This window comes from Limulus polyphemus, unplaced genomic scaffold (assembly GCF_000517525.1).
Source record: "Limulus polyphemus unplaced genomic scaffold, Limulus_polyphemus-2.1.2 Scaffold6, whole genome shotgun sequence".
Classification (NCBI taxonomy): domain Eukaryota; kingdom Metazoa; phylum Arthropoda; class Merostomata; order Xiphosura; family Limulidae; genus Limulus; species Limulus polyphemus.
Window position 1 is genome coordinate 1,774,217 of NW_013665616.1, and position 15,107 is coordinate 1,789,323.

Sequence of the window (15,107 nt, forward strand, 5' to 3'; positions counted from 1 at the left end):
ATTACAACATCCTGAGGATGACGTAGTAACGTCGAAACATGTAGAGTCGTCAACATTTTGAAGGCCATAGATAGGCCTAAATAAAATGTTTTTAATTGTGTACCAGTTTAACGTTGAAAATTATTTATGATTTTAGAGTGAATATCTATCGATAGTTTATTGAGAAAATTAAAAATATTAAATAATTAACATTTAGTAAGAAAAGTAAAGACAGTGTTTGTACAGCATTTCCAAATATTTATAAAATGTTACTAAAAACTATACGTACTTGTTGTTTAGTAATGAATATGGGTTTGTTCATGACTATCCAAGTTACTGTTTCGTAACATCCGGGTAAAGTAGTGGAACCATCATATGTAACGTAAAAATCTGTTTTCGGAAGAAGCTCTCGAAACGACAGGTGTTCTATCTTTGCTTCTTGCCCTAAAAATAGATACGTAGAAAAAGTAGTAAATGTGTATACGTTTTTTTTGTTGTTTTTTTTTTGCACGTGCATAATTAACACAATGTTTATTTTAAAAGAGCGTAATTTTCAATATCATGATATTTTGGACTTTTCTCCTGGTACAAAGAAAGATGTGCACGTTTTATGAGAGAACAGATGCAGTACATCATATAATGTTTTATATAACTAAATGTTTTGTCGAAAATACTATTATTGTCTCAAATCTTATCAAAGCTCCCCCCCCCCTCAAATCGATCGATCATACGAAACGCATAAAAGAGGGGGAAAAAGAAACAAAACGAAATCGCACTGTAATCTCGGGTGTCTGTAGACTGTAGTTATTTTTTTTTTCGGGTCCAACCTCAGATGGTCTGTAATAGCCTATTTACGTGAGCTTAATGTCGTAGGCGATTCTTTATGTCGGCCAGTAGATAGCTGATGTCAATAAAACTTGTCATTCATCATCGGTTCGTGCTCTGGTTAAAAGACGAAGGTTCCATAAAATCAAGTTCGAAATAATATTACCTTTTTATATAGAGTGTTCAAGCTTATGTATGCTATATGATCTATGAACAATAACAATTCAGAATTTCACTTTACTTTTGAAGCTTTGGGTTATTTAGGGTCAGAATCACTTGATGTAAAAGAAATGAACGAAATGACTACATAATAAACTATACACATAAAATTCAACTTTCTGGTTAATACACATGTTTTATTCATCGTGTTGCTTAACTGGTTAGAGGAATTTACTAGAAAATCAAAATACCACGTACAGGAGTGTCTCACCAAAGGGAATAAACAGTGGCTCTCGTTCTAATTCAGGATTGTTTCACCAAATTGAGCAAGAATGTCTCTTATCCTAATTCAGGAGTAACTCGCCAAATGGAAAAAAGAGTGTCTCTTATCCTGATTCAGGAGTATCTCGCCAAATAGAATAAGAGTGTCTCATATTTTAATTCAAGGGTGTTTCATCAAATAGAGCAAGAGCAGCTCTTATCCTAATTCAAGGGTGTTTCATCAAATAGAGCAAGAGCAGCTCTTATCCTAATTCAGGCGTGTTTCATCAAATAGAGCAAGAGCAGCTCTTATCCTAATTCAAGGGTGTTTCATCAAATAGAGCAAGAGCAGCTCTTATCCTAATTCAAGGGTGTTTCATCAAGTAGAGCAAGAGCAGCTCTTATCCTAATTCAGGCGTGTTTCATCAAATAGAGCAAGAGCAGCTCTTATTCTAATTCAGGAGTATCTCGCCAAATAGAAGAAAAGTGTCTCTTATCCTAATTCAGGAGTATCTCACCAAATGTAACAAGAGTGGTTCTTATCCTATATGCTATTCACTTTTTTTTTCTTGGCAATAGATTAATACACCTCTTCAACTGATATCCATGTAATAATAATTAATACCTCATCATTTTGACGCCTAAACGATTCTATAATCAGATTAAATGCTCCTCCAACAAAAAATTATAATGAAATCTCACATGAGGGCGAGGGTGTTTTAGATATAGAATAATGAAATAATTCAACAAGGTGACTTGGATCAGTGTTTACAAATTTCAAATATTATAATTTATTATGTTGATTATTGATACGTCATCGTAGCATAAAAATAACAAATATAGGCCGTTTAATAATCTTAATAACAGTATTGATTAGCATATCGTGCAGTTGTCGTTTTCGAAGGGTCAAAATGAGCTTTAAGAAAATGAACATTCACTTAAGCTCCTTTCAGCGATAACGTATACAGACTTTTCTTCAAACTCAGTATTTTTTAAAGTACGGCTGCTTAGAAGAAAATATTTAACAGTGAAAAGCGTTATAACCATGACTACCAGCCAGCTTATTTGCAATCAAAGTGCACCGTCTTTTCTAAGCAGACTATAAAACAAGAAAAGAAAAACGTAATTCCAATGGATTCAGGAACGTGGACTCACACATCCATGGATAATCCTCATCCAAGTGGACCTACCTCAACATGCAGATCAACTATGACGAAGTTTTGTACTAGATAACCTGGCAAGCTTTAGGATGTCTGGGAAATACATCAATAATAGTTTATGGCAAAAAAAAAAGAAGAACATATTAGAAAGCTAAATAAAATCCTCTGAAACAGCAATATGTAGAAAACTTTAGAAAAGTCGGTCAGTTATTGACAATTGAATAAATTGTTCGCAACAACGACTCTGAACCGCCCACGACCTTTGGATGATGTGGAATAACATAAACAGTTATGTTTATTTCATGATGGATAATTTTTTTTAATTTTTTTGAAAACAATTCTATATAAGTAGTTATATTTTTACATCTATTTGATTTGAACAGTATGAGTTAATACAGTTATAATTACTATGATAGTTTGAAATTAAAGATATAATTGAGATATTTAACGATACACAGTTTTTAAGGTGTAATCGTATTACACTCCTCTACCAAAACGTTTAAAACTGAAAATTCCTCTATTTGTAAGTTAATGTTATCTAAATTATCATACCCTTTGATATGTGATCATACCCTATGTGATCATAGTTTTAAAATATTAGGAGATTTTAAATACATACGTGGTTATAATCTTAATTTCTTGGGAAACTCAACGTCATTAGGGCAATTAGTCTGAATTTATGTGATGTTCCTATAAGGTGCAATAAACACATAATAATGTGTATTGAAATTCAGTCGTATTTATAACACCATTTTTCTTCATGATGCATTTTTAAAAAGGTATTGTGACAATTGATTCTTATAGAAAATTGATTTTGTACATAATTATGTATTTAAATGGCCTCATCTGGAACAATTTATTATTTATTTATTGTGATCTCGTATGGTACGAGATAGTGATTAGTTTAGTAATCTCAGCTGGTAGGAGACACTGATCTGGTCTGATACGAGATATTGATTAGTTTAGTAATCTCGGCTGGTAGGAGATACTGATCTGGTCTGATACAAGATAGTGATTAGTTTAGTAATCTCAGCTGGTAGGGGGATATTGATCTGGTCTGGTACGAGATAGTGATTAGTGTAGTAATCTCAGCTGGTAGGAGACAGTGATCTGGTCTGGAACGAGATAGTGATTAGTTTAGTAATCTCAGCTGATAGGAGATACTGATTAATTTACTGATCTGGTCTGGTGCGATATATTGATTAGTTTAGTAATCTCAGCTGATAGGAGATACTGATTAATTTACTGATCTGGTCTGAAACGAGATAGTGATTAGTTTAGTAATCTCAGCTGATAGGAGATACTGATTAATTTACTGATCTGGGCTGGTACGATATATTGATTATTTTAGTGATGTCATCTGGTACGAGATGTGATTTGTTTTAGTGATCTGGTCTGTAAGGAGATAGTGTTTGTTTCAGTGATATCACCTGGTGTGAAATTGTTCAATTTAGTAATATCACCTGGTAGGAGACAGAGTTCATTTTAGTGATCTGGTCTGTAAGGAGATAGTGTTTGTTTCAGTGTGAATATAATTTGTTTGCTGAAATCGATTATTTGTCTGACAACAATAACAAATCAGAACATTTTGCACGTATGAACACCAATACCTGTTCTTTAAATAATAATTAAATTTGTTAATTTTCCTTGTATACACTAAATAATAATGTTCCTGAAATAAAACACTTACCTCTAAAAGTGATTTCATCTAATTTGCTCGTAACAATCCTTAGCTCTGCGTTTGATAGGTCTCCAGACTGAAAGGCACAATGAAATTTAAAAGGAAGTAAATTATAATTAAATGTAAAAAAATCGTCAAGAATATATAGTCATTAAAGCATACGCGAAATAACGATAGTTTAGAATATGCGTCTAAAGAAAGACGTAGAAGAATATTGTTTTTTATTTTAAAGGGTCTTGCAGAGTTTTTACCTTTTGTGAGGCAAATATTTCTCGAAACATTTAGAATACATTATGAAGTTCGTGTGTTCGAAAGTTATCAAACACAGAACTGTAAGAGTAAGTGTAAATAACCAGTTCTATCTTCACTAGAGTTATAAGTGTAAAAAAGACGGCAGTATCTTCCCTAAAAGTATAAGTAGACAATTGTATTGTAACGAATTTATTATCATATATTTATTTTAATATCAACGTTTCTTTAGATTAAATTTATATTTAGAAACATACATAGCTCATAGTGTTAAGTATGTATTACGAAATTCCCACCTATTCTCCAAAGTTGTAGAAGTTTCTCAAGAGTAAGAATCAACAATATATGTGTGTACGTAAACGCTTTAATTTGTATTGTTACGTAAAACTGAAATTTCTAGAACGCCTCCACAAGGCTTCAAATTAACCAACGCGACGCGCCTAAGAGAGTATCTATTATTAGTTCGCTATAGTCAGTGTGTTATAAAACTCCGGAAGCTATAACTATGATTGTTATAACGCTTATCAATTGGAAAACTTCAGATATTTGACCAGAAACCTTCACAAAGTTCGAACATTGCAAATCGTTTAACTTCAGTGGATTCTCATCGGACATTAGTATTTTTACGAACACATTATCTAACGTCACCGATAGGAAAATATTGGCGTGCGTGGCTAGTAAATAACGGAAGACAAAGCTAGCTAGCTTCCCGTTAAGCGAATCGTACCTACATCAACTCGTAATTAATTCGCTCATTGTGGACCCTCAATAAGATATCAAGGAAGTACCAGACTAGAAAAAAGACTTTATATTGCTTGTAAGTTTGTGAAACTTTTGGTTATAAATCATTGTTTGTAGTAACTATTTGTAATAATTGTTATTGTAAATTGTACTGTTGTGTGTATATTAAAACGTATTTGTGTTAAAAACGAAAACTGTGTATCAATCTTGTTGGCAAATATCATAAACTATATATCGGCTTTTACTCAAATACTAAATCCAAAGTACAATTTAACTACTAAATTTAAATTTATAAATCAACTCAATTTCAGGCTATTTGAAATTCTAATACGTAACGGTATCTTCAGTAGACTTGTAAATGCAAATAGATAGTTTCAACTTCAGTAGGCCTGTGAAAATAAGTAGACAGTTGAATCTCCTGTAGATAAATCTCTAAGTATTAAAAGATGTATTTTCAATGGACCTGTAAATGTAAGTGCACAGTTGTATTTTTAGTAGACCTCTAAATGTAAGAATACAGTGATATTTCAGTAGATCTGTGAAAATAACTAGGCAGTTGTATCTTCTGTAGATAGACCTCTATACATAAAAAATCAGTGGTATCTTCAGTAGACATGTAAATGTAAGAAAACAGTGGTATCTTCAGTAGACCTATAAATATAAGTAAACAGTTGTATCTTCTCTAGATAATCCTCTAAACGTAAGAAGACAGTGGTGTCTTCAGTAAACCCATAAATGTAAGTACATAGTTCTATCTTCAGTAGAGCTATAATTGTAAGTACACAGTTCTATCTTCAGTAGACCTATAAATGTAAGTGCGCAGTTCTATCTTCAGTAGATCTATAAATCTAAGAAGACAGTGGTGACTTCAGTAGAGCTATAATTGTAAGTACATAGTTCTATCTTCAGTAGACCTATAAATGTAAGTAGAAAGTTGTATCTTCTGTAGTCCTATAAATGTAAGTAGAAAGTTGTATCTTCTGTAGTCCTATAAATGTAAGTACACAGTGGTGACTTCAGTAGACCTATAAACGTAAGTATACAGTTGTATCTTCTGTAGTCCTATAAATGTAAGTAGAAAGTTGTATCTTCTGTAGTCCTATAAATGTAAGTAGAAAGTTGTATCTTCTGTAGTCCTATAAATGTAAGTAGAAAGTTGTATCTTAAATAGACAGCTCTATCTTGAATAGACGTTATCATCACTCTTCAGTGTTTTGTACTCCATTCCATAAAATTCAAATGTTTGTGGGATGTGAAAATTTGTTTAGCTGAAAATTCGGTTATACGTTTCTCTTTGTAATCAACGCTGCTGCTAAAAGTAAAAAATACTTGTGTGCTTCTAATTACTGGTTATTCACATTATACAATATTTATAAAGCGGTATAGTTAATAAACTGGCATTTAAGAACATGTTAAATATATATATGTATTACAAAAATAATTATATAGCTAACTACTTACCCGTTTGTTTTTCATTAGGCACAGCTTAGAAAGCTCCACCTATTATATCATCACCGATTATATTCTAATTGACGAACACAGATATTGTGCAAGTTAAATTTAATTAAAAAAGCGAAACTGCCAGAAAATTCTACTTAGATGCTGTTTATTTAAGTGACTGAAATATGTTTTTTCTATTTGTTTTTTAACTCATACAATTTAGCTGTGAACTGCTATAAAAATGAATTTGGTATCATAAAACTTTTAAAACTTTCGTAATAAATGTAATTTCACATATAAGTGCACAGTAATTTTTCAGCTCAATGGTTCATTGAGTCTTAGAAAAGATGAATAGATCGAAATTTTACACTCACCACAAACCAATTTCAGTTAGTAAATGTTGAAATAGTTATATATTGACTCTTTTAATTTAATTTACCTTCATACAACGTTAAACAGTTAACGCACGTACACCAAAACATATCTAGTTCAGGCCATAGGAACGCGTCAGGTGTAACTGCCGAATGTTTAAAATCGAAGCAGTCTACTAGAAAGCAAACACTACATAGTTATTACAGATCACTTTTGAGTTCCCTAAATATCTGAGTTAGTGAAAATGAAATAAATACAATGAACACAATGAGAAGCATTTATTAATATCACAAACACAAACATAGTGTTTATTCTTGTGTTGGATGCTGGATAGTCGCATTTACTGGATCATAATACTATTACGGATGAGATACTGAGCTAAACGTTTTAGGTCGAGATCGTGTATCAGATGCTATATTACAATATGAAGATAGAAAACGCATGGTGTACATATATACCACACTTTTCCTCGCCTCTTTACTTCATGTTTGTCTTCAAGCGACCACTTAAGTTTAACTTCAAACTAATAAAATCAACTCAAAGGCACTGGTCAAAGAGTAGGTAAATGTCTCTCACGTCTATTAACACTTACACACAACACAGACACCCTTTAACAAAGATAATAAATCGAAATTTCATACGAAAAACTTCTTTAACAATGAATGTAGAACAAAATTAAAACTGCTTTAACAAATAAACTAAATACATAACCAAAAAACTTTCAACAATAACGAACAATTCAACCTAAATTTTACATAATAGAAAATTACATTTTGATACAGCACATAATATCAATGTAAGCCCTTTAACAATGATATGTGATACATAGTTCCTCATCAGAACATTCTTTAACACAGAATTAAAAAGAACATAAATACAATATAAACTCTTAATAAAACAGAATTAAACACATAAAGCAAACCTTTCATATAATAAACACACAAATTCAATCCTTAATCTATCGTATAATTAAAAAGAATGAGAACTAATAACACAGTTACAAACACAAAATTACCCTAAATAAAAATAATAAATATTTTCATATTTCTCTAGGCCCTTTAACTAAAACAGGACTAAACATAGCAAAACATTCAATAACCCTTATTCAATAACAACAATACAGTACACAATCATATATAGAAAAATAAACCCTTCACAATAGATCACAAAACCAAATATGAAAAAATAATACCATGTTATAAAAAGTCAACATATACAGTACTGAAAATGTACAATAAATTATCCTTTAAATAATATCTACTTTCATAACTATACAATCCAACCCCAATAAATTGGGAGACTGTCGATATTCATACAATTTACAGCAGTTACATTCAAGTACAATTCACACCAACGTAGAATATACAAATACCCAATGGCAAGCATAATATCCAACTTACCTCACCTCATCTCACCTAAACCCTATCCACAGACCCTCTAATGAGGCAGTTGACTGGTCATGGTAGCAACCCACATGTATATTGGTCCTAGACAAAATATTTCCTCTTCCAGGTTGTAGTGTAAAGTGTCCCTCCAATACAGCTGGTTCTCCTCGCAGTTACACAATAGCTAGGTTTCCATCCATTCTGTGACCCTCTCCTTGCAATGCTGTTTCAGTAGTTGAATCTGCTACAAGGGTAGTTGTGCAGTGTTGGTGGCAGATGAGGATCTTAGAAGGTCAATCCTCGGCTGCCTTTGAGATAACCTGTGTGCTCATGCCTATATCCCCTCATAGAATATGTATTCCTAACACGTGTGAATTTCTTGTTTCACAGGCTTAAATGGGTCTCTGCTTGGTCAATGCCTATAGCTGTGCTGCCTCTATTATTATTCCTGACAAAGGTAAAACCCTTTGACTCAGATGATTTCCCTTCACTACTATCTGGTTGTTTCATAAACGAGCCTAGGTGCAGATGTCAACCTCAACATTTGACCATTAGAATCTACTAATGTTTAGATTATCTTTCCCTTGTGACTTTCTTCTTGTTACAACTTTAGTACTAGCTAAGTGCAATTTACAAAGCTTCACCATGCAATTGTTATTTTCCATCTATGGCAGCCCTCATTTTAAACATCTTAAACTGCACCTTCCACTGAAACAATGTTAATACAATATTTAAAACTATATGCTTATTTACAACTCATAGTTTCGTCCACACATAAATATTTCAATTCATAGCAATGTGAGTTTCTTTCTTAGTCATATTTTTCCATGAAAATTCACTAAAACTGAATGTTTCAATGTCAAAATTAATCATTTTTTCATAAGTATTAATAAAAATAACAAGAGTATTGTATTTTCAAATAATATCTCATAGGTAAGTAATTATAGTTCACCTCATTTCACAAGGTCTTAACATACATATCAAATCCTTTGTTTCCATTCACAAGATGTTTAATAGTTGTGCTCTTTGATTCACGTGAGCTATACAACACTTATGAATGGCTTCATGCAATGTTCATGCACGCATGTAGGACAAACACATATATTTATTTATACATGTATACTACGATATATATTTCTATTACATGTAGTCACATACACTAATATCTTAAAATAGAGGGACTTTGGTAAAATTTTTGGGGTACTTTTTGATGATACCACTAGTAATGTGCCGCCATCTATGAGCCAACGAATGAAACACGTTTTCTTTTCACGTATCATGAAATAAATACTCACCAACAGAATTCAATCAAACTGCGGTTTTCGGCTAAATTTCTCACAAATAAGGATTAATGTTCATGTTGTTTCTACAGTGTATATCAATAAATGCTGAAAATAACATAACTCCCTCACTACACGTGGAAAAACTATTCTTCAGGTACACAGCTGGCTGTTTAAGTTAGTTTTCTGATATATGTGAAACCTTCAAATGCTTTGAACTGAGCTATCCAGTGTTCTCTAACTGCATCAGGCCTGGAGTTTACGAATATATTGATCAGTGGATAAGACTCAGCATACGTTGTGAAGTAGTTAATTGCTATGGATATATACAGATAACCTTGTTCCATCTCCAGGAGTGGACCAGTGATATCGAGAGCTATTCTCTGTAGGAGAGAACCTACAATTATCTACTGGTATTTTCTCTGTTTATGCTACCTATTTCTCTGGGTAACACTCTCCTGGTATCAACACTGAATTTCTCAACTCGAATGTGGGCCATTGAAATTACCATCAAATGTTAGCACAAGTGTGAGGAACACTTTGATGCCTTCTAGTCTTTGTGCTATGTAAAGTCAGGAGAATGTCCTGCTTTAAAGCTCTGGGGAACTACTACAGCTCATTGGCAGCCAATAATAGTACAGCACATCTTCTCGCACTATCAACTGTTTGCACAAATATCATCGGTAGCATGCATCCCTGCTACCTTCCTCAATCTGAGCTGTTTAACCTTTTATATGGCAAAGAGCACCCGTACCAGATCCGTATCCTTCAGTTGCTCCTCTCAGAACTCCTGAAATGTAAATTGTTGCATCCATCACTATGACTAAAATGGTTTCAAATCCATCACAGTGTGAAGAATCTGGACAATCAATAAACAAACTAAGTTACACAGACTGATGAGAAAATCCAAGTTGTGGACCCAGGCAATATTGTATACCTAAATTATACTCCTGCAATGCTGTTATCCAATGGCCTATTGTTTTCTGGATTTTTAAAGCTCATCAACATTTTAGTAGTGCATGGTCTATCTGGATAGTGAAATTTCTACTGTAAACGTGTAGTGGATAGGGTTTTATGGAGATTACAATAAAGAATCTTCATTGTAAAATATCTGCATTCTTGAGCTTCGAGCATGTGATTAGTATACTCAGTCATATTTTTTACCCTTTCTGCAACTGTGATAACACTGCTCTGTTACCACTATTACTGGAATTGGTACCTCACAAGGATAACTCACAACCTTGTTATGGATATGCCAACATTATGGATTTTAGTAAATCACACTTCAGATTCTGGAATGCTTGCTCACACTTCTCTATCTGAAATGTCGGGAATCTTAAAGAAATTGGTCACAAACTATCGGTAGAAGTATGAAATGAAACCAAAACACAAAGAAGCTGCAAACTTCTCATTTGGTCACAGGTTGAGGCTATTCTTACACTGTTACTATTTTAGTAGGATCTGTGGAAATTCAACTTTTGCTTAGGATATGTCTGAAAAATTCTACTTGTGTAAACACCATTGCACATACTCTTGGTTTCAATTTCAAGCCTATCTTTTTATCAATTGAAATACCACTTCCAGGTTCTCAGCCACAGATTCAAATGTGCAATCATACATCAAGACATCATCAATATAGACTAGTCACTTTTCCCATTAAAGCCTCATCCAAAAATCACATAAATGATCTCTCCTGCAATTGCATTGTCATATTTAGCCAACATATCACTGCGTTGCTGCCATTGCATTCAGTATGGAATATCTGTACTATCTTCAAATAACAATCTCAGATGTAGTTGTAACAATGCACTCACTTTTAGAACGCCACTTTTGGATACTAATGTAGTCGGCTGTAGTTAGGTCTGACTGGTATTGGATAACTTTCATACAGAACGTCAGTTCACTGTTTTCAGAGGTACAAATAACAGATAATGTCTGGACAGAGACATCACCAGCAAAGGATACAGCATATAAGGCATGGGAGGACTTGGATAACCCTGACCATTAACTGGGTGGTGTGGCTGCATCAAAGCGCCAGGATGTGTGGGTGGTTGTTTAACTCTCAGTTGCACTCGAGTTTAATGCAGAGCAAATCCTGCGTAGGATAATCTGTCCAATGTACATCTTCCTCTCGAATAGACTGTTCAGTTTTCACTGAATTGAGCCTTTAGTTCAGCATGGCAACTACTGTTTCACACTCTTATAGTTCCACCTAGCTCAAGTGCTCAGTGGAATCTAGGATCTATTTAAATATATTCAAGAGCAAGTATATTGCAGTCTGCTCCTGAAGCCAGGTATCCAAAACAGTTACCTACCTGGCATGCTTCAGGAAATGATCCAAGTCTTCCTTTTCTACACCTTTGATTGTTGATGGTATGGTCTGTTTGCCTCATTAGCAGAGATCCATGAGGGTAGCCAGAATATTTATCTTATGACTTCTCTATCATCATCTACCCAAGATGCTTTCAATGTCATGGGTATAGCATTGGAGTCATGGCCAGAGACTCCAACTCTTGTGTGATTATTCTATCCTTACTTCAGGGCAGCAGAGCAACAAGTTAACATTGGCAGTTTATCCATTAGCATTGTGTGACCCTGGCTCTTCCAGGATCCATAGTCTCCTCAACAGCATACTGCCTGGCTCAGGAAGGCTCACCACTACCTTATGGTTCACCATCTTCACAATTCAATGCCTACCATCTTATCTGCCAATGAGATAGCTGTTAGTAATGGATCTCATCCACTAACAGTATCTCTTGTCTTTCTTGACCATTCTATGGTGGTTTCAACCAGACCTGGGGATGGTACAAGACTGTTGGGAGTTTTATACTGACCCCCTTCACTTGGTCTCAGACTCACGAAATGCCATGCCATTGATCAAAGATTCCCTAACATTGAGGGTTATCCTGGGGGAAGAGCATGAACATAATTTTTGATGCATCAGACATTGGTGGCACTTCTCAGAGTCGTCACCTGCAAAAAGTGTAAGTCATGGACCTTCTCAGCATCACTGAAAGTCTGATGTCTAGGAAAGGACTTCTCCTATACTCGAGAACTTTTACTGGATCATAAAACTCTCGCAGGTGGAACCCTAAAATAAACTAGACTATTTACACCTTACATTACCTAATTAAAATATAATATCAGACTTACCTACATGACTTTCCATTCTAATTGAAAATGAAGGGAGGTTTTAATCTTGAAGTACCACCTGACCTACCATTGGAGAACACTGTTGTCAACATCCTTGCATAATGTGTGGTATTACAGTCGTAACTCCAGGAGCATACCAGGTGTTATCTCAAGAGAATGAGCAGCTTCATGAATTTATTCATCGTGTGTTGTATTAAAATGGCAAAATAGCTATAAAATTCTATACTAAAACAAGAATGTAGAAAATGCATGGATACGTATATATCACAATATTTGCAACATGAGAGAGAAAAGATACGATTAATACAAAAGTACTAGTGTAATGGTATCAGTTATATAAGTCTAGATACAGTAACTAATTATACATATATTACATTTTTTATTAGTAATACTCTAATTTTTTTTCTGTCTAGAAAAGTAAAAGTTTTTGTTTTGACTTTCTTCATGAATAGAAGTTACAAGACTGGCTTATTAGGGTATATAGTTTCACATGAAGGAGTTGGCTTATTAAAGTATATTACTACAGTTTAAGGGGCCAGCGTATTAGAGTATATGGTTACAGCTAACTGGACTGGTTTACTAAGCCACACAGTTTCTGATGAAGGGGCTGGATTATTAATAAGGCTGTAATCTTGTCTTTATATATTCTTAACTGTGACATGAATCTGTTATTCTTTCGTCAACAGGTATGTCAATGTACAGTGATATAATATCACCATTCACCATGATATCCCCTTTGTGAGAGCTGTTCTTGATATGTATCCTATAAGCACTTAAAAAAATCGTCTGAAGTTCTAAGAACTGGCTTGACATTTGTCCTAAAAATGAGACTGTTTCACAGGGTTTGTCGAAAGTCAACTCAATAAATCTCTACAGTTTCATGTAACACATCGAATGAACATACATATCAATGAACACATAAAAAAGTAGTGACTTATCGACCAGATAATTAAAGGTACTTGACCATATGTATTTATGCTTAACCTTTAGTTGCCTCCACCTGTTGGTGTGCATTGTTTTGATTCCTTGTGTGTATATACGAAAGGAATAACTAAAATATTTTCATCTCAAGGTTGAATATTCTTCAGAGTCGAACTGATGAACCTTTAGTGGATGTAGCACAAGATTCAAGATCACACTGAAGGTCAGTTACTTTCATTATAATGGTAACAAATTGAATGATGAAAAGGATTTTGGTATCATAGCTACATTTTTCACAGTAAGGAATTTTTGGTGTATATTTAGAGTGGAGTCTGCAAAAGTTTAAAATATTGTGAAGCAGAGTTTGTAGTGCATAATGTTTTTTTATGTGTTTAGTGAGATATTTTGACAGTTTCTCTTGATTGTCAGTCACTTGGTCGGTCAGTTTATGTCGTGTATGCTGAATCTGTACATCAGTGAAGAAATAGGGACACGAATATTTATTAATGAAGTTACGCCTAGTCGTGAACGATGGTTACGCTAAACGTGGAACTTGAAGTTGAAGAAATAAATTTTTTTGTTACTATTAATTGAACTGAGCTTCCCGTTAATAGTTTTAGCGAATAAGCCCAGAAATATAGCAAATAATAAAAACAATTACACAAATGTATAATTTTTACATTAAAAATATACAAGATAAAGCAACAAAGAAACTGAAAATATATAGGAGTCTGAACTATGTTATTTTGTATAAAAATTTTATTTGTGCAATATTGATATATTAAAACATTTATCATAAACTAAAGCTGTATTTCACTAGAGTTTTCGAGTAGAAAAAGTAGGCAGCATATCCCCTCCTTCTTAGACAACTTTTACAATGGACTTTAATGAACTGCAACTTGCTGTTGAAAGAAAAGGAGACGATGTTTGGGCTTCTATACAGAGGCCTTCTTCTTTTACAATGAAAGATGGTACAACCACTTTTGGCCAAACATTAAAATAACCCAAACCTGATTGATGTAGATATCTGAAGCATAAAAACAAAAATATTGTTTGGTTAAAGAGTGGAGGCAAACTGGTTTGGTTGTGACTTTACTTACCTGCATCAAAGCTGACAGGCCTACTAGCCCTTGATTTTTATGCAGCCTTAAAGCTTCAGTCATGTTGGGATATAAATCTGAGTTGTATCCAATAATCTGCAACTGTATAAAAAAAACTGAATCAACCTCCAGACATCCGAGTATAGTTAAAAAATTTTGCTTTAATCGCTTGATCGTCAATTATTACAGTAGTATGACACTGCTAAAGTATTTTGTATACACAAGTGTTTGCCCTTCTACTTTTCACTGTGATATAGGTCCAGCTTATCTCTCTTTGGTTAACTTGTGTTCAGGGTTAATGATGAGGAGTGGAATTCTCCGAAACTAGTTTAACCCAATAACACACGTTGATCAAATGCAGATTGAACTGGACCTCCCTTGAACTTAGACTTCGAGATTAA

General features: G+C 33.8%; 1 protein-coding gene across 1 annotated transcript in view; it reads right to left on the minus strand.

Annotated features, from left to right (window-relative positions):
- The window catches only part of LOC106475285 (carbonic anhydrase-related protein 10-like), a 145,010-nt gene that overhangs the window by 15,000 nt on the left and 114,903 nt on the right, over window positions 1–15,107 (minus strand). The window contains exons 5-7 of the mRNA XM_022380953.1: window positions 14,707–14,808; window positions 4,075–4,141; window positions 269–423 (exon numbers count right to left, since the gene is read on the minus strand). Coding sequence (XP_022236661.1) covers window positions 269–423; window positions 4,075–4,141; window positions 14,707–14,808 — 324 coding nt within the window. The remainder of the gene's footprint in view (window positions 1–268; window positions 424–4,074; window positions 4,142–14,706; window positions 14,809–15,107) is intronic.